This window comes from Rhinopithecus bieti, unplaced genomic scaffold (genome assembly GCF_001698545.2).
Source record: "Rhinopithecus bieti isolate Rb0 unplaced genomic scaffold, ASM169854v2 scaffold_14455, whole genome shotgun sequence".
Lineage (NCBI taxonomy): Eukaryota > Metazoa > Chordata > Mammalia > Primates > Cercopithecidae > Rhinopithecus > Rhinopithecus bieti.
The window spans coordinates 2218-21598 of NW_016807905.1; the positions used below are offsets into that span (position 1 = coordinate 2218).

The window sequence follows — 19381 nt, forward strand, 5'->3', positions numbered from 1 at the left end:
CTCCCAAGTTGCTGGGATTACAGGCATGCGCCACCACTCCCAGCTAATTTTGTGTTTTCAGTGGAGACAGGGTTTCACCATGTTGGTCAGGCTGGTCCTAAACTCCTGACCTCAAGTGATCCAGCACCTCGGCCTCCCAAAGTGTTGGGATTACAGGTGTGAGCCACCACGCCCAGCCTGACCCAGGACTTTTAATGTGAAGTGGCAGCTTGAGTTGCTGGATTTAAATACCCTCTGTGTTCTACGGTTGTCAAGGTTATTGAAAGCAGTACCTGATGAACCATACATTCTACCAGATCAGTTATGCTCTTCGGTTGTCAAGAGCTGTAAGTAGTACTTTATTTTTCTTTTACTTCTGGTAAGCTGTGAATTAGCAGTACTTTATTATTATTATTTTTTAGTTTTCAAGACTCCTGGATCAGAAACAAAGTGGTACTTTAATCTGTGTTTTTCACTCTTCAAATAAGGAAACTGTTGACTCATTTCTAATCTCACCTCTTCTGGACAAAGGTTGGAACTCCTTTCCTTTGGTAATTAGTGGGGCAAAATAACCAAACGATCCAGATTAATGGGTAGGGACTAGGTGATATCAAGGATATGACTTTATGTATTCTTTGGCTGAAAGGGATGTTAGAAAAGAGGGTTTGTCTCCTGAACTTAAAGTACATTATACTTCCCCTTGATAAAGACTTTAAAATGAGAATTATAACAAAAGTCAATGATAATTATATTTAAAATGCTTTTAATACTACTGTAACATATCTAGTATTTTAAATATATTATCTCCTTACATCTATATCAGAACCTCCTAAAGATAAATATTATCCTCATTTTTTAGCTGAAGAAAGTGAAATGGAAAATATTACGTAATATGTTCAAGGTAACAAAGTTAGGATTTCCCCAGTCTGTCTCACCTTAAAGCCCTGCTCTTCCTGTTATACCACTCTGCGCCCCCAGCTCTCTCCCTGGCACTGAGTGGCCATTGCTGCAGAGCTTGGGGAGAAAGGGCAGCCAAAAGAAACTTGGATGTAGGTAGAAACTAATTTGGACCTGGCTCTACTGAAATGCTGATTGTACCTCCCCTGGGATGTAATTCAGAAGAGGGGAACATTTCACTCCAAATATGACTTTGGAACAGACTTCAGTTCAGGGAAAGGCCAACTGATGTTTGCACAGTGGGGTCAGTCATAAAATGGAACTGGAAGGGACCTTAAAGGTCATCTGGTGTGGCCTCCTTTTATAAGAAACCACAACCCAAAGATATTGGATCATTTGACCAAGGTTACACAGTTTAGGGGAGAACAGTGAAGGAGTGTGGTCTGCAAGTTTAGGATTCTACCACACCACTGTCAATCCTTGGATGCTGGAGAATCCTCTTCTGTGTCTAATGTTCTGACTTTCTTTATTGCATAGGTATTTCAGTGTCTGTAGACAAGATGGAATCAACTCCATTTAATAGACGGCAATGGACCTCACTGTCATTGAGGGTAACGGCCAAAGAACTTTCTCTTGTCAACAAGAACAAGTCATCGGCTATTGTGGAAATATTCTCCAAGTAAGTGCTGATCCTGGTCCAAAAGGACCATCTGTCTGGGGCACACATTGCCACCTGTCAGGGAAATTGGTGAAGGAAATACATTATGTAAAATAGTTTTATTGGGCGCCTCCTGGATTTTAAACACTATATGAGGCACTGTGCAGAAGGAGGAGGAGGGTAATAATCAGAAGATACATTCTATGTCTTTGAATTTTTGTTTAGTTTGTGGAAGAAGCAGTTATAGACACAAAAAATTATTTTAAAAGATAATTATGAAATAATTATAAAGCAAAATATCAGCAAGTCTAAAATGAATAGGAGTGAGGATTAGGTACAGAATAAGAGATAGAGAGAGCATCATGGACAGGAGCTCATCAGGAAGGCTTTCTGGTTGAGATGAGTTTTGAGGCAAGTTTCGATTTGGTTGAAGGGTGTGTTAAGCACTCTCTATACCTGCACTTTCCAATGTGGTAGCCACTATATAGGTGGCTATTTCAGTTTATTACAATTAAATAACATTGAAAATTTAGTTTTAAATGTTTACCAGCTGCATTTATCACTTTTCAAGTGCTCAGTAACTACTTGTTGCTGATGACTGTCGTATTGAACATCACAGAAACATTTCATCATTGCACAAAGTTCTGCTGAAAAGTGCAACCTACACAGGCATACTATAGCCCAGTGACTGCTGATTAGTAAATAAAACTTTGTTAGAACACATCCGGCCGGGCGCGGTGGCTCAAGCCTGTAATCCCAGCACTTTGGGAGGCCGAGGCAGGTGAATCACTTGAGGTCAGGAGTTCAAGATCAGCCTGGCCAACATGGTGAAACCCTGTCTCTACTAAAAATACAAAAATTAATCAGGTGTGGTGGCACATGCCTGTACCGTAGTCCCAGCTACTCAGGAGGCTGAGGCAGGAGAATCGCTTGAACCCAGGAGGCGGCAGTTGCAGTAAGCTGAAATTGTGCCACTGCGCTACAGCCTGGGCGACAGAGCAAGACTCTGTCTTAAAAAATAATAATAATAATAATAATTACAGAATTTATTTTGCTTTTGAATCTCCAGTTTGGGCAGGATCTCTGCTGTACTCAGCATCAGCCAGGGTGACCCAAAGGGTGGGAGCCATAATCATCAAAAGGCTGGCTGGCTCACAAGTCAGGCGGTTGATGCTGTCATGTGGGATCTCAGCTGGGGCCATGGTAGGAATACCTACACATGGCCATTCCATGTGGCTGTTTGGCTTGCTGGCTCAGTTCCCAGGGCAAGCATCCAGAGACAGAGGGAAGGAGGGAACAAAAGAGGGAGTTCAAAGTTGTGTTGCCTTTTATGACCTAGCCTCGGAAGTCATACAGTATCACTTTCACCACATTCACTTCATTAGAAGTGAGTCACTAAAGCTGACTCATTTTGGAGGAGGGCAATTTGACTCCACCTTCTGTGATAGGAGGAGTGTCAGAATTTTGGACATTTTAAATTTTTTTAATTAAAAAAAAAATGTTGAGATGGGGTTTCACTCTGTCACCCAGGCTGGAGTGCAGTGGTGTGGCCACGGCTCACTGCACCCTTAAACTCCTGGGCTCAAGCGATCCTCCTGCCCCTGCCTTCTGAGTAGCTGGGACTATAGACACGCACCACTGTGCCTGGCCTGGACATGTTTTAAAATCATCCTGTATTCTGATTCGGTATATGTGGATAGAGTCCAGGAAATTATGTTTTTAACAAGTATCCTAGGTAATTTTTACCTTCAGGGAAGTTTAAGAAGCCCTGGTAGTGGAAGAGATGGACTTGTGGAGTCAAAGCAGTGAACTTGAACATGAAGCGGAATGAGTCAAGTCTAAGGAGATTGAAGCAAAGGATTATGGAAGCTGAACATGATAAAGGGAATAGGAAAGCAAGCAGTCTGGCATGGAGAAATACAAAAGGGAGAAGGAACTGGTATAATTCATTTAGGGCCAGATGGAAGACCTCGGATGCTCTGCTAAGGTTAGGATTTAGTAAGAAAACCAGGCCGGGCGCGGTGGCTCAAGCCTGTAATCCCAGCACTTTGGGAGGCCGAGACGGGCGGATCACGAGGTCAGGAGATCGAGACCATCCTGGCTAACCCAGTGAAACCCCGTCTCTACTAAAAAATACAAAAAACTAGCCGGGCGAGGTGGCGGGCGCCTGTAGTCCCAGCTACTCGGGAGGCTAAGGTGGGAGAATGGCGTGAACCCGGGAGGCGGAGCTTGCAGTGAGCTGAGATCCGGCCACTGCACTCCAGCCTGGGCGACAGAGCGAGACTCGGTCTCAAAAAAAAAAAAAAAAAAAAAAAAACCAGTGAACACAATTGGTTTTCATGTGGGGAGAGTGACACGATCAGACTGGTATTTTAGAAGGAGGCTTCTGGCAAGAGTGTAAAGCTATGTTAGAAAGATGAGAGATTGGTAATGTGGAGACAATTTATGAGGCTCTCTTGGGAACCCAAGTGAAAGCTGTTGGGGGTCAAGGGGGAACAGGGATAGAGGGAAAGAGAAGGATATCAGACAGTGTTGAGATGTGATTAATGGGACTTGGAAACTCCCTGTTCTGCAGAGAAACTTCTCCACATTCTTACCCTTTTCACCCTCTTTAGCCCCACCTGTCTTTAACTAAACTTGGCTTTCCCTTGACATGCATGACATGCATTCTGTGTTTGAGCAGTGGCTGCCTGCTCTTTCTGTTTTTTTTTTTTTGAGATGGAGTCTCGCTCTGTCGCCCAGACTGGAGTACAGTCATGCGATCTCAGCTCACTGCAGCCTCCGCCTCCTGGGTTCAAGCGATTCTCCTGCCTCAGCCTCCCGAGTAGCTGGGATTACAGGCGCACATCACCACGCCCGACTAATATTTGTACTTTTAGTAGAGATGGGATTTCATCATATTGGTCAGGCTGGTCTTGAACTCCTGACATCATGATCCGCCTACCTCGACCTCCCAAAGTGCTAGGGATTACAGGCATGAGCCACTGCACCCGGCCTGGCTGCCTGCCCTTTCTGCACATGCTTCCCTGAAATATTTTGGGGGCCAGGGTTGCTACTCTCTTATATCTCCATACTGTTTCCCATTCATTGTTTCTCGTGCCTGCTTCTGAAGTTCGAGACATGTGCTTTCAGGCTCACATCTAACTATACTGCACTCTTATCCTCCCCTTCATTGCAGTGGCGTGCTAGCCTCCAGGGGATGCTGGCTTCTAACATTTTTTTTTTTTTAGTGTTTCTCATTGAGGGTGCTATAGCATTTGGGGTGAGGCAGATCTTCCCCATGCAGGATATTCATCATGATGCCCTCCTCTAAATGAACCCATGACATTGTGACAACCAAAAAAGAAAAAAAAAAAAAGTGATAGGGGAGAAAACCCAACAAGATTCTAACACATGTCTAAATGTCCCCCTGGGCCATTGGTGCCAATGGTGTCCTCATTGAAGAATCATTGGGTCCACATCAGTGACCTGCCTGATACTTTGGACTCATAATTTCTTTTCTTTCTTCTTTCTCTCTTTTTTTTTTTTTTCCGTGACTGGGTCTTACTCTGTCACCCAGGCTAGAGTGTAGTGGCACAATTATGGTTCACTGCAGACTCGACCTCCCAGGCTCAAGCAGTCCTCCTGCCTCAGCCTCCCAAGTAGCTAGGACCACGGGCATGCACCACCATGCCCATCTAATTTTTTATTTTTTGTAAAGACAGTGTCTCACTATGTTGCTCAGGCTGGTCTCAAACTCCTGGATTCAAGCGATCCTCCTGCCTCAGCCTCCCAAAGTGCTGGGATTACAGGTGTGAACCACTGCACCTGACCTGGACTCATAATTTCTTTATCTTCCCCGTTTCTGTAACCTGCATATTGTCTCCCATGCCTCTGCCTCCAGTCTCAACCTATCATCACTCAGAATCCTTCTCTGAAATGGTGCATTTGGAGAACCTACTGTTTGATTGGAGCCTCCTATTTTTCCACTTGTTTAACTCTTATTCCCAGTGACCCTGTGTTTTGACTTCACCAGGACACCCAGCACTGGATGTCAGTCCCCTTCCTGGCCTCACTTTCTTCCTTGCCCAACTCAGTCACTTCAGTGATGCTCTCACCTCTTCCCCAGTGCCTTTCTCACCACCCTATTCTGTCATTGTCCAGCCCAGCCAGTTTTCATTAGGATTTGGGTCTTATAGTAGCACCAAGGAGAGTTAAGAAGTTGGAAAAGGCTTCCAACTTTTAGGGCCTTCTTAATCTTGCAGAGAGAAAATGCAGAGGGATCTCACAGTTCCTTCTCATGGTATACTAGGTTCACTGTCTTTTCTCCATGAAGGAGAAACTGAAAGGATTGCAAAACTGTCAATCCTGAACCCGTTAATTAGAATCAGTGTGCCAGGCACCATGCTAGACCCTTGACAGAAACACGTACTATTTTGGCCAGGCGCACTGGCTCATGCCTGTAATCCCAGCACTTTGGGAGGCTGAGGTGGACAGATCACGAGGTCAGGAGTTCAAGACCAGCCTGGCCAACATGGTGAAACCCTGTCTCTACTAAAAAATACAAAAATTAGCTGGGAATGGTGGCCCGTGCCTGTAATTCCAGCTACTTGGGAGGCTGAGGCAGGAGAATTGCTTAACCGGGACCCGGGAGGCAGAGGTAGCAGTGAGCCAAGATCATACCACTGTACTCCAGCCTGGGCTACAGAGCGAGACTGTCTCAAAATATAATAATACAAAAAAATACAAAAATTTAGCTGGGCGGTGGTGGTGCGCAGCTGTAATCCCAGCTACTTGGGAGGCTGAGGTGGAAGAATCACTGGAGCCTGGGAGGCAGAGGTTGTGGTGAGCCAAGATCACATGCCACTGCACTCCAGCCTGGGCAACCGAGTGAGACTCTGTGTCAGGAAAAAAAAAAAAAAGAAAAGAAAAGAAATATATAAAATATATACTATTTCAAATCCTAACAAAAACTATATGAGGAAGGGGCTTTACCCCTCTTTTATAGTTGAGAAAACTGAGGCAAAGGAAGTAACCTGTTCAAGTTAATATTTGAGTTTGTTCCTGTTACATATTTTTCTTCTGATGTGCTTAACATATGGAACTGGTTTGGAAAGATGAATAGAGTCATTTGGTAGGCTTGGAGAATGCTGGAGACATTCCAGAGGAAGGGGAGCAACAGGAGGTAAAGACATAGAAGTAGGACAGGTGGTGGTTTATACTGATGGGAGTGAAAACCAGGAAATCAGCCTGGATTTCTGTTCTAGGTTTTATACTCAGTGGAAACACGTTGCTAATATTACTTAAGGTTTTTAAGGTTCACTCACTGTAGCTTCCCAAAGACGACTGCAGGACTATTTTCCAAGATCAGTTGAGATCAGGCGCGTTCAGGGTGGTATGGCTGTAGACTACAGGACTGTTTTCCACAAAGCATATACTAATGTCTGTTTCCAACACCTAGTGGCTTTATATTATGGGGTTTGCAAATAGTAAGTCCTATACAAGCCTAGCTAAAAACAGTAGGAAAACTTAGGAGGTCTCTGATCAGAGATTAATATGAAAGTGATGTTTGGAGGAAGCTTAATTTGGGTGTTTTTTTTGGAAAAGTCAGCTTTTTTTTTTTTTTTTTTTTTTTTTTTTTTTTTGAGACGGAGTCTCGCTCTGTCACCCAGGCTGGAGTGAGTGGCGCGATCTCAGCTCACTGCGAGCTCCGCCTCCCGGGTTCACGCCATTCTCCTGCCTCAGCCTCCCAGTAGCTGGGACTACAGGCGCCGCCACCTCGCACGGCTAGTTTTTTTGTATTTTTTAGTAGAGACAGGGTTTCACCGTGTTAGCCAGGATGGTCTCGATCTCCTGACCTCGTGATCCGCCCGCCTCGGCCTCCCAAAGTGCTGGGATTATAGGCTTGAGCCACCGCGCCCGGCCTAGTCAGCTTTACTTTCTAATTGCTAACAGTGCTTTTTATGTTTATATGTATAGAAGAGTACTTTTTCTAGCATCAGAGCTTGTGTCCCATGGTCCTTTGTAGCTGTAGACTTATTTTTCTGACTAAGCCTCTATAACAGTCATTACATTTGAGGTAAGTAGTTCCTATTGATACGTCCATTTGAATAGCTAGCTTTGGTTTCACTCACCACTGACTTCAGCATAATATAATCCTTCATTTGATAACAGTTGACTCTTTGGGTGGAATTTGTTTGACTCATACATTTTTGGAATTAAAGAGAATCTAGCCTGGTAGTTTTTAAACTATCTTAATTGCGGTCTTCAGAGGAATCTCAGGGCCAGTTCTCCAACAATTGGAACACCCTAAGGGCTAAGCCCAGGCCCAGATCCCAGGCCCAGCCCTTTAGATTTTCCATTCCAGCAATCCTGCTTTGATCCCTTGTAAAGGTTAGGTTCTACATAAGACAGCATTTGAAGAGAGGGTTCTGCAGCTAGCAGAGCTTGAAACCACTGATCTGGCTAGCATTTGCCCCACTCTGACAGATTAGGAGCTTGAGGATTAACAATTGTGACTGAAGGTCACACACCAAGATGGTAGAACTGATGAACACAGCACGAAGAACCCTAAGCTCACCCCCTGCCAGCATGCCTCTACCTTATCACAGCTGCTCCTGTTTTTGTTATAACTTCACCCATTCCTAGTTCCATGAAAGAGGAGGAGGCCGGGTTGAGAGGATCACTTGAGTCCAGAAGCTCAAGGACGCAGTGAACTGTGATTGCACCACTGCCCTCCAGCCTGGGTGACAGAGTGAGAACCTATCTTAAAAAAAAAGAGCGTTCATATTTAGTTTTTTGTGACTATTCTTCCTTCAATAAGAAAAAAGTTGACCTTCAAGTTGGCCTGGTTAACTTCCTCTTCTTTCGCTTCTCTGTAACATTTTAGTGGTGAAATTTTTCCAGAAGAAAATACATTGCCTAAACCTTGGGAGTTTCCGTTTTCCCTCTTTGGCTCAGCATTCCCTTTGCTCTATTTGAGGGCATACAAGCAAGAGTCATGGCTCAGGAACTCTGTTTTCTGGCCTCAGAAAAATTTGAGACACTGTTATTACTCCCCAGATAATTTTAGCATCTTCCATCAGCTGCCTGCCCCACAGCTGAGCATTAGGGAGCAGTTGAGAGATCAAATTCCTTATGTGGGCCGGACGGGGTGGCTCACGCCTGTAATCCCCAGCACTTTGGGAGGCCAAGGCAGGCGGATCACGAGGTCAGGAGATCAAGACCATCCTGGCTAACATGGTGAAACCCTGTCTCTACTAAAAAATAGAAAAAATTAAGGCCGGGCGCGGTGGCTCAAGCCTGTAATCCCAGCACTTTGGGAGGCCGAGACGGGCGGATCACGAGGTCAGGAGATCGAGACCATCCTGGCTAACACGGTGAAACCCCGTCTCTACTAAAATACAAAAAACTAGCCGGGCGAGATGGCGGGCGCCGGTAGTCCCAGCTACTCGGGAGGCTGAGGCAGGAGAATGGCGTGAACCCGGGAGGCGGAGCTTGCAGTGAGCTGAGATCCGGCCACTGCACTCCAGCCTGGGCGACAGAGCGAGACCCCGTCTCAAAAAAAAAAAAAAATAGAAAAAATTAGCCGGGCGTGATGGCGGGTGCCTGTAGTCCCAGCTACTGAGGAAGGAGAATGGCGTGAACCTGGGAGGCAGAGTTTGCAGTGAGCCAAGATCGTGCCACTGTACTCCAGCCTGGGCGACAGAGCAAGACTCTGTCTCAAAAAAAAAATCTGGGAAGGAAAGAGGAACAAGATTTTAATTACAGAAATTTTATTGCAAGTGTTTTATTTTCTCAAATTTGAATCTTCAAAATGGTGCCACCATTTTGTGTCCTTCACATTTTGTGTCAGAAGAATGCTAGTTGCTGTAAGGGCCTCTGAGAAAAGTCTGAGGCCTGAACACTGAATTCAGAAGTATTGAGCCTCAGTCTTGTGGCAATCTAAGAGTACAAAATATAAAAGTACCAAGGATTGAACTTGGAAGAAAGTGGTGGTGTAGAGCCTTTCTCCCTGTTACCTACTATTTAGCAGGAACTTCATTACAAATAAAAGGTGGGGATATTTGAGTAGGGGTTTGAGAACAGGATTGAAGACAGCCTTTGGTGTATACACCTGGTCTCACAGATGCCTCCATGCTAAAAGGACAGGGCCAAAGATGAGAAGTATTTTGATTTTTTTTTTTAAATCTATGTTTCTGTTAGACACTAAAGGGAAGGGAACCTCTGAGCTTATTTACTCAACTAACCACAATGTAAATACCTTGCCTTGGAGAACAGTTGGCTAAATATAAACCTGTCTGCCAATTGGTTCTAGTTTTCATATATTGTATTATTGCTGTAATATACTGTAGATGATTATCCAAGAGGTGTGGAAACGCAAGTTCAAGGCCAGTTCTAAGTTCCTTTTTATAATAGCTACAATCCACTGTATCCCTGAATTCTCACTTTTAAGGAATCTCTTAGACAGATATATAAGTACAAGTGGGAAAAATATACGTACAAGGACATTCACCAAAGCATTATTTGCAATGGTGAAAAACTGGAAACAATCCAAATGCCCGTTAAAGGAATATGGGTGAATTAATTATAATGAAAAAGGATTGCCAAGATTACCAAACACTTCTGTGTTGCTAAATCAAAGGGATGTTTCTTGGTCTTTATCTTACATGAACTCTCACCACTTTTTCCCTCCCACATTTTTGCTTCTCTTGGCTTCTCTGGAAGTCTCATCATTTTCCTCCTCCCTCTCTGTCTCTTCCTTGTCAGTCTCTCTTATCTGTTCCGACTGATGAAATGTTAGAGTCTCCAGGACTGAGTTCCAGGCATCTTCTCACACTACACACTCTTTGCAGATGTCATCTACTCCTGTGGCTTTAATACAATCCGTGGGCACATAAGTCCTGAATGCGTACAACTAGCTCAGAGCTTTCTTCTGAGCTCTGGACACATGCATCTCATCACTGCTCCCACCAAATGGATGTTTTCGTTAACATGGCTAACATTGAACTCTTGCTCTTCCCCGTTTCCAAATTTGCTCTTCCTTCACAATTCCGCGTCCCAGGAAGCATTACTTCCATTGACTCAGCTGCCAGAAACCTAGGAATCATTCTCTCTTCCCCGTCTCATTACCACCCTACTGATTCTTCTTCGAAATGTATCTCAAATCTATTCACTTGTCTTTATCTCTAGCGCCATTATCTCTGCAGCCCAGCCAGCATTATCTCTCATTAATGCCACCTCCATTCTCAGCCCCTTCCAGTCCATTCTCCACACTCCAGAGCACTCTTTTAAAAACACGAATCAGTGACCATCCTACCATTAAATTCAAAGTCCTCAGCATGACCTGCATGGCTCACCCCTGCTTCCCGCCTCATCGCCTGCCCTTTTGCCTCTCAGCGAGCTTCTGCCACACTGGAGTTCTTTGTGTACCCTATACACTTGAGACACTTTCTTGCCTTGAGGCCTTTGCACATGGTGTTTTTCTGTTCCTGGAATGCTTTCCTCCCTTCTTTTTGTCTGGCTAACTTCATCTGGTCAAACTTCACGTCTCAGCCTACAGCCTACACATTTCAGCGAGGCGCTCCTTTTAAAAATTATTTTATTTTATTTTATTTTATTTTATTTTATTTTGAGATAGAGTTTCACTCTGTTGCCCAGGCTGGAGTGCAGTGGCACCATCAGGGGTCATTGCATCCTCAAATTCCTGGGCTCAGGTGATCCTCCCACCTCAGCCCCCTAAGTAACTGGGACTACAGGCGCATGCCACCAAGCCCTGCTAATTTGTTTTTCTTTTTTTGTAGAGATGGGGTCTCGCCACGTTGCCCAGGCTGTTCTCAAACTCCCGGGCTCAAGCGATTGGCCTGCCTTGGCCTCCCAAAGTGCTGGGATCACAGGCTTGAGCCATCGTACTTGTCCATTTGTTTTTAACTGACAAATCATAATTTTACATATTTATGGGGTCCAATGCGATGGTTTTTTGTTTGTTTTTTGAGACAGAGTCTTGCTTTATCACCCAGGCTGGAGTACAGTGACGCTATCTTGGCTCACTGCAACTTCCACTACCCAGGTTCAAGCGATCCTCCCGCCTCAGTCTCCCGAGTAGCCGAAACTACAGGTGCACACCAATGTGCCTGTGGCTAATTTTTGTGTTTTTAATACAGGGTTCCTCCAGGTTGCCCAGGCCAGTCTTGAACTCCTGGCCTCAATTGATCCACTTGCCTCAGCTTCCCAAAGTGCTGGGATTACAGGCATGAACTACCACATCTGGCCAATGTGATGTTTTAATACATGAATACATTGTGGAATTATCAAATCAGGCTAATTGATATAAGTAGGCTTTCCTTGATTCCCTCTTCCTTTCTCAATTGTGTTCCTTTGTTATTTAATAATACCCTGTTCTTTTTTTTCCAAAGGACTTACCACTGTGTGTGTGTGTATGTGTATGTATGTATATTTGTGTGCTTCTGTTTTTAGTGTCTAAACTGTAAGCATCTGACAGCAGATATTATGTCTGTTTTGGTTATTTCTTTCATTACTTTTTCTCTAGTGCTTGGAACATAGTAGACAGCAATAAGTATTTCTTGAATTAAAATGTCAGCTTCTCTGAATTTCTCTCTGAAATGGAGAAAGGGAGAAGCAGAATAGTATGTATTACATTATCTCATTTTTGTTACTTTAAAACTCAAATATGAGTTGCAAATATTTTCTCCCACTCCATGGGACATTTTTACTTTGTTGATAATGTTCTTTTTTTTTTCTTCATGAGACAGAGACTCACTCTGTCGCCCAAGCTGGAGGGCAGTGGTGCAATCTTGGCTCACTGCAACCTCCGCCTCCCAGGTTCAAGCGATTCTCCTGCCTCAGCCTCCTCAGTAGCTGGAGTTACAGGTGCCCACCACCACGTCCAGCTAATTTTTGTATTTTTAGTAGAGACAGGGTTTCACCATGTTGGCCAGGCTGGTCTTGAACTCCTGACCTCAAGTGATCCACCCACCTCGGCCTCTCAAAGTGCTGGGATTACAGTCATGAGCCACTGCACTCGGCCTGTTGATAGTGTTCTTTGATGCGCAAAAGTTTTTTTGTTTTTGTTTGTTTTGTTTTGTTTTGTTTTTTTGAGACACAGTCTTGCCCTGTTGCCAAGGCTGGAGTTTAGTGGCACAATCTCGGCTCACTGCAACCTCCGCCTCCCGGGTTCAAATGATTCAGCAGCCTCAGCCTCCCGAGTAACTGGGATTACAGATGCCCACCACCACACCCGGCTAATTTTTGTGTTTTTAGTAGCGACAAGGTTTCATCATGTTGGCCAGGCTGGTTTTGAACTCCTGACCTCACATGATCCGCCCACCTTGTCCTCCAAAGTGCTGAAATTACAGGCATGAGCCACTGCGCCAACCCTCAATAAAGTTTTTAATTTTGTTGAAGTCTAGTTTATTTTTTCTTTTGTGCCTGTGCTTTTGGTGTTGTATTCCAATGAGGCATTACCAAATCTTATAATGATGAGATGATCAAAAGATAATAAAAAATTAAAATAAGATAAATAAGAAAACAAAATAAGAAAGAAAACAACAAAAAATAAATTTCAAAAAATCATTGCCAAATCCAATGTCATGAGACTTTTTCCCTATGTTTCAACCAAGAGTTTTATAGTTTTAGCTTTTATAGTTAGGTCTTTGATCCATTTGACTTAATTTTTGTATATGGTAGTCCAATTTCATTTTTTTGCATGTGGCTATCCGGTTTTCCCGGCACCATTTGTTGAAAAGATTTTCCTTTCCCCACTGGATGGTCTTGGCACCCTTGTCAAAAAATTATTTGACCATACATGTAACGGTTTATTTCTGGGCTGTGTGTTCTGTTCCATTGGTCTATATATCTGTGTTTATGCTGGTACCATACTGTTTTGTTTTAACTGTGGTAAAATACACAGTATATAACATAAAATTTACCATTTTAACCACTTTCTTTTTTTTTTTTTTTTTGAGACCGAGTCTCACTCTGTTGCCCAGGCTGGAGTGCGGTGGTGTGATCTCAGCTTACTGCAGCCTCTACCTCCCGGGTTCAAAGGATTCTCATGCCTCAGCCTCTCGAGTAGCTGGGACGACAGGCATGAGCCACCATGCCCAACTAATCTTTATATTTTTAGTAGAGACAGGGTTTCACCATGTTGGCCAGGCTGGTCTTGAACTCTCGACCTCAGGAGATCCACCCGCCTTGGCCTCCCAAAGTGCTGGGATTATAGGCATGAGCCACTGCACCTGGCCAACCACTTTTAAGAATACGGTTCAGTGGCATTAAGTACATTCATATTATTGTACGATCACTACCACCTTCCCTTTTCATTATACATATACATTGTAATTTACCACTCCTCTGCTAATGGACATTCAGGTTGTTCTCAGTCTTTTGCTGTTATATTTAATGCTATGATAAATAATCTAATATGGTCGGGCACGGTGGCTCAAGCCTGTAATCCCAGCACTTTGGGAGGCCGAGACGGGTGGATCACGAGGTCAGGAGATCGAGACCATCCTGGCTAACATGGTGAAACCCCGTCTCTACTAAAAAATACAAAAAACTAGCCGGGCGAGGTGGCGGGCGCCTGTAGTCCCAGCTAGTCTGGAGGCTGAGGCAGGAGAATGGCGTAAAACCCGGGAGGCAGAGCTTGCAGTGAGCTGAGATCTGGCCACTGCACTCCAGTCCGCGCGACAGAGCGAGACTCCGTCTCAAAAAAAATAAATTATCAACNAAAAAAAAAAAAAAAAATCTAAAATGAAAAATTTTTTTAGTGTATCTATAGGATAAATTCTGGTAGCAGAAAGAATTGGTAAATTATAACATTTGTGCTTTTATAATTTTGGCAAATATTAAAGAAGTCATAGACAAAATGCCTTCTATAAAGGTTTTACCAATTTACCTTCCCACCAACAATGTAAGACAGAACCTGTTTCCCCATACCCTCACCAATGTCCCATATTAGCCTTTTTTGTTTATTTGTTTGTTTTAAACAGAAGTTCGGTGGCATAGTCACAGCTCACTGCAACCTCAAACTCCTCACCTCAAGCAGTCCTATCACCTCCAATTCCCAAAGCGCTGGGATTACAGGCATGAGCTACCCAACCCAACTGCATATTTGCTGTGTGCATTGTGTGTATGCACACACGTGTGTATGTGCGTGCATGCGTGTGTGTGTGTGTGTGGTTTTAAGGAGCAGAGAGTGTTTATTAGGCAAGAAAGAAGGAAAAAGAAGCTTCCCCATACAGAGACAGAGGGAGAAGGACTCCAAGCTGAGAAAGGGAACCCCCTGCATATTAGCTTTTTAAGAAACTCTTTTCTCGCCGGATGCAGTGGCTCATGCCTGTAATCCCAGCACTTTGGGAGGCTGAGGCAGGCGGATCACCTGAGGTCAGGAGTTGGAGACCAGTCTGGCCAACATGGTGAAACCTCATCTCTACTAAAAATATAAAAAAATTAGCTGGGTGTGGTGGTGCATACCTGTAATCCCAGCTACTTGGGAGGCTGAGGCAGGAGAATCACTTGAACCCGGGAGGCGGAGGTTGCAGTAAGCCGAGATCGCGCCACTACACTCCAGCATGGGCGACAGAGTGAGACTCCATCTCAAAAAAAAAAAAAGAAAAAAAAATATTTTCCTATTTGATAGGTAAAATGTTCTTAGCATTGTTTGAATTTGCATTTTGAGGTTGAACATCTTTTCTGTTTAAGACCATGAGACGTTCTTTTTGTGAACTGTATGTTTTTGTTTTGTTTTTTTGAGACGGAGTGTGGCTCTGTCACCCAGGCTGGAGTGCAGTGGTGCAATCTTGGCTCACTGCATCCTCCATCTCCTGGGTTCAGGCAATTCTTGTGCCTCAATCTTTCTAGTAGCTGGAATTTCAGGTGCCTGCCACCACGCCCGGCTAATTTTTGTATGTTTAGTAGAGACAGGGTTTTGCCAGGTTGGCGGGGCTGGTTTCCAACTCCTGACCTCAGATGATCTGCCCACCTCCATCTCCCAAAGTGCTGGGATTACAGGCGTGAGACACCGCACCCGGCCGTGAACTGTATGTTTATATCTGCCTTTTTATTTATTCAGTTGTCATTTCTCTGTTGATTAGTAGTTATTTATATTCTAGGGAAATTAATTTTTTGTCTGTAATATAAGTTGCAAATATATTTTCAGCTTGTCAATTGAATCATAGCAGTTCTAATCCCACTTTCTTCCTAGTTATGGTCAATGAAGTGCCAGAAATTTTTGGTAGTCCTTTTACCCTACCCTATTAGAGAGTTCTGCTCAATTGCAGAGCAATATCTACATGGTGACCGAGATGCTTGTTAATATCTGACTTTAAAATTAGACAGTGATAGGATTGGGGGCTGGGCATGGTGGCTCACACCTGTAATCCCAGCACTTTGGGAGGCCAGGGCTGGTGGATCACTTGAGGTCAGGAGTTCGACACCAGCCTGGCAAACTTGGTGAAACCCATCTCTACTAAAAAAACAAAAATTAGCAGCGCATACCTGTAATCCCAGCTACTCAGGAGAATCACTCGATCGCTCGAACCCGGGAGACAGAGGTTGCAGTGAGCCGAGATTACGCCACTATACTCCAGCCTAGGGGACTGAGCAGGACTCTTCAAAAAAAAAAAAAAAAAGTGATAGAATTGGAAGACCCTTTATGTAATACTCTTTCTTGGCTGGGCATGGTGGCTCACGCCTGTAATTTCAACACTTTGAGAGACTGAGACGGGGGATCACTTGAGCTCAGAAGTTTGAGACCAGCTCAGCTTGGGCAACACAGCACGACCCTATATGTACTAAAAAAAATTTTTTTAAGTTAGTCAGGTGTGATGGTAGATGTCTTTAGTCCCAGCTTCTTGCAAAGCTGAAGTGGGAGGATTGCTTGAGTCCTGGAGATCAAGGCTGTTTTTTTTTGTTTTGTTTTATTTTTGTTTTTTTTTTTTTGAGACAGGGTCTCATTCTGTACCTCAGGCTAGAGTACAGTGGCGTGATCGTAGCTCACTGCAGCCTCAACCTCCCTGGCTCAAGGAATCCTCCTATCTCAGCCTCCCAAGTCACTGGGACTACAAGCGTGCACCACACTTAGCTAATTTTTGTATTTTTTGTAAAGACAGTGTTTTACTGTGTGAGCTATGGCACCAGGCCTGAGGCTGCTTTTTTTCTTCTTCTCTTACCTCCTACTCCAAATGCCGCCTTGTGAATTCTGAAATTCTACCTTTAGGCAGAGGACAGTGCCCTTTGAACAGGGCCCTTTTCTGGGGTGGGGCTAACTGAGATCTGCTAATGCAGGCCCAAGGAGAGGCATACAATGGTGATTCTCCACTTGATGGTGCTGACTTCAGTACATGACTCAGAGGCCTGGAGGAAGCCAGGTTAAGGTTGTTCTGGGGCCAGGCGTGGTGACTCATGTCTGTAATCCCAGCACTTTGGGAGGCCAAGGCAGGCATATCTCTTGAGGCCAGAAGTTCGAGACAAGCCTGGTCAACATGGTGAAACCCTGTCTCTACTAAAAATGCAAAAATTAGCCAGGTGTGGTAGGGCATGCCTGTAATCTCAGCTACTCGGGAGGCCGGGGGATGAGACTCACTTGAATCGGGAAGCAGAGGTTGCAGTGAGCTGAGATCACACCACTGCACTCCAGCCTGGGTAACAGAGCAAGACTCTGTCTCAAAAAAAAAAGGTTGTTCTGGGTGGTCTGGAGATTTGTGCAGCTTGGACCTGCACAAATCTCCGGACCACTTAGCCTTTAAATGGAGAAAACCTGTTCCTCCTTGAAAAGGACTTTAATTTTTTTCTCAGAGGTCTTCCAATCCAAGTAATAAAAATGACAAAATGATAAAAGTAATAACAAATAATTATTTATGAAATCTAAGATGTCATCAACTATAGGCTGTGCCACTATTTTTGCATCTCTAAGAAAAAATGCTCATTAAACTGATCAGTGCTTATCACAAACTTTTCTCACATATCACTCTTGTGCATATGTAAAATAATTTTTCCTTAAATGCCAAGCATAATGTAATCTTTTAAAAGACATTTTAAAGTGGCATTTAAAACATATAATAATAGCTGAGTGCAGTGGCTCAAGCCTGTAATCTCAGCACTTTGGAAGGCTGAGGCAGGTGGATCACATGAGGTCAGGAGTTCGAGACCAGCCTGGCCAACATGGTGAAACCCTGTCTTTAGTAAAAAATACAAAAATTAGCCAGGCATGGTGGTACATGCCTGTAATCTTAGCTACTTGACAGGCTGGGGTAGGAGAATGCTTGAACCCAGGAAGCAGAGATTGCAGTGAGCCGAGATTGTGCCATTGCACTCTAGCTAGACAACAAGAGCGAAAGTCCGCCTCAAACAAAACAAAACTATGTAGTACCATGAAATACTTTTAACTGAGTTAAAATGACAATATCAATAACTTATACTAAATTCAACATGTACAGGCAATGTGACTATCTCTCAAGATTAGAACAATTGTAAAATATCAGAGGCATAAATATGGGAGGGGAAATGTATATATTGGGATTAATGCATTGCTGTATGGACTTAACTAATTTCAAAATGTTTTTACACATGTGATTACATTTAATCTTCCCAGCAATCCTGAAAGTAGATTGTAACTACTTTCTAGATAAGGAAACTGAGACTTAGAGAGATTAAGTCACTTGCCAGAGATCACAGTTAATAAGCAGCAAAACTGGGGCTTAAAGCCTGGACTTTCTGTTCTATGCAATTGTTTCAGCATTTGACTTTATCCACTGGGATCTTGCTGTTATATCAGAGCAGATGACTGGAATAGCTGCAGGAAGTGAGATCTGCTCTGATTTACAGCTTCTTCTGATAGAGTTGATTAAAAGCAACTGCTGGCAGAAATAGGTATGCAGACTGTTTTTTTGGGTTTGCTTGCTTGTTTGTTTTGAGTCTTGCTCTGTCACCTGGGCTAGAGTGTAACGGTGTGATCTCAGCTCACTGCAACCTCCGCCTCCTGGGTTTGAGCGATTCTCGTGCTTCAGTCCCCCAGGTAGCTGGGATTACAGGTGTACGTCACCATGCCTGGCTGATTTTTGTATTTTTAGTAGAGATGGGGTTTCACCATGCTGGCCAGGCTGGTCTTAAACTCCCAACCTCAGGCGATCCACTTGCCTCAGCCTCCCAAAGTGCTGGGATTACAGGTGTGAGCCACTTCACCCAGCCCAGAACTGGTTTTCTTAAAGATTGAAAGTGGCTTTGGGGCTGGGCCTGGTGGCTCATGCCTGTAATCCCAGCATTTGGGGAGGCCAAGGCCAACAGATCACTTAAGCTTAGGAGTTTGAGACCGGCCTGGTCAACATGGTGAAACCCTGTCTCTACGAAAAATACAAAAAATTAGCCATGTGTTGGTGTGCACCTGTGGTCCCAGCTACTCAGGAGGATGAGGTGGTGGGATCACTTGAGCCCTGGAGGTGGAGGTTGCAGTGCGACAAGATCAAACTACTGAACTTCAGCCTGGGTGACAAAGAGAAATCCCATCTCAAAAAAAAAAAAAAGAAAAAAAGGAAGTGGCTGGGGTGATGGCTCACGCCTGTAATCTCAATACTTTAGGAGGCCGAAGCATGAGGATCACTTTAGCTCAGGAGTTTGAGACCAGCCTAGCAACATGGCAAGACCCCATCTCTACAAAAATTTTTTAAAAACCAGGTGTGGTGGTGTGCATTTATATAGTCCCAGCCACTCAGGAGGCTGAGACAGGAAGTTCGCTTGAGCCCGGGAGGTCAAGGCTGCAGTGAACTATGAGGAACCATGGTTGTACCACTGTATTCCAGCCTGAGCAACAGAGTGAGACCCTGTCTCAAAAAAAAAAAAAAAAAAAAAAAA

The 19381-nt window shown here is 44.0% G+C and overlaps 1 protein-coding gene across 1 annotated transcript in view; it reads left to right on the forward strand.

The window, feature by feature from the left end:
* Window positions 1-259: 259 nt before the first annotated feature.
* Window positions 260-19381, forward strand: part of LIMA1 (LIM domain and actin binding 1) — a 71679-nt gene continuing 52557 nt past the window's right edge. The window contains 2 exon segments of the mRNA XM_017884117.1: window positions 260-326; window positions 1414-1555. Coding sequence (XP_017739606.1) covers window positions 1437-1555 — 119 coding nt within the window. The 5' untranslated portion in view covers window positions 260-326; window positions 1414-1436.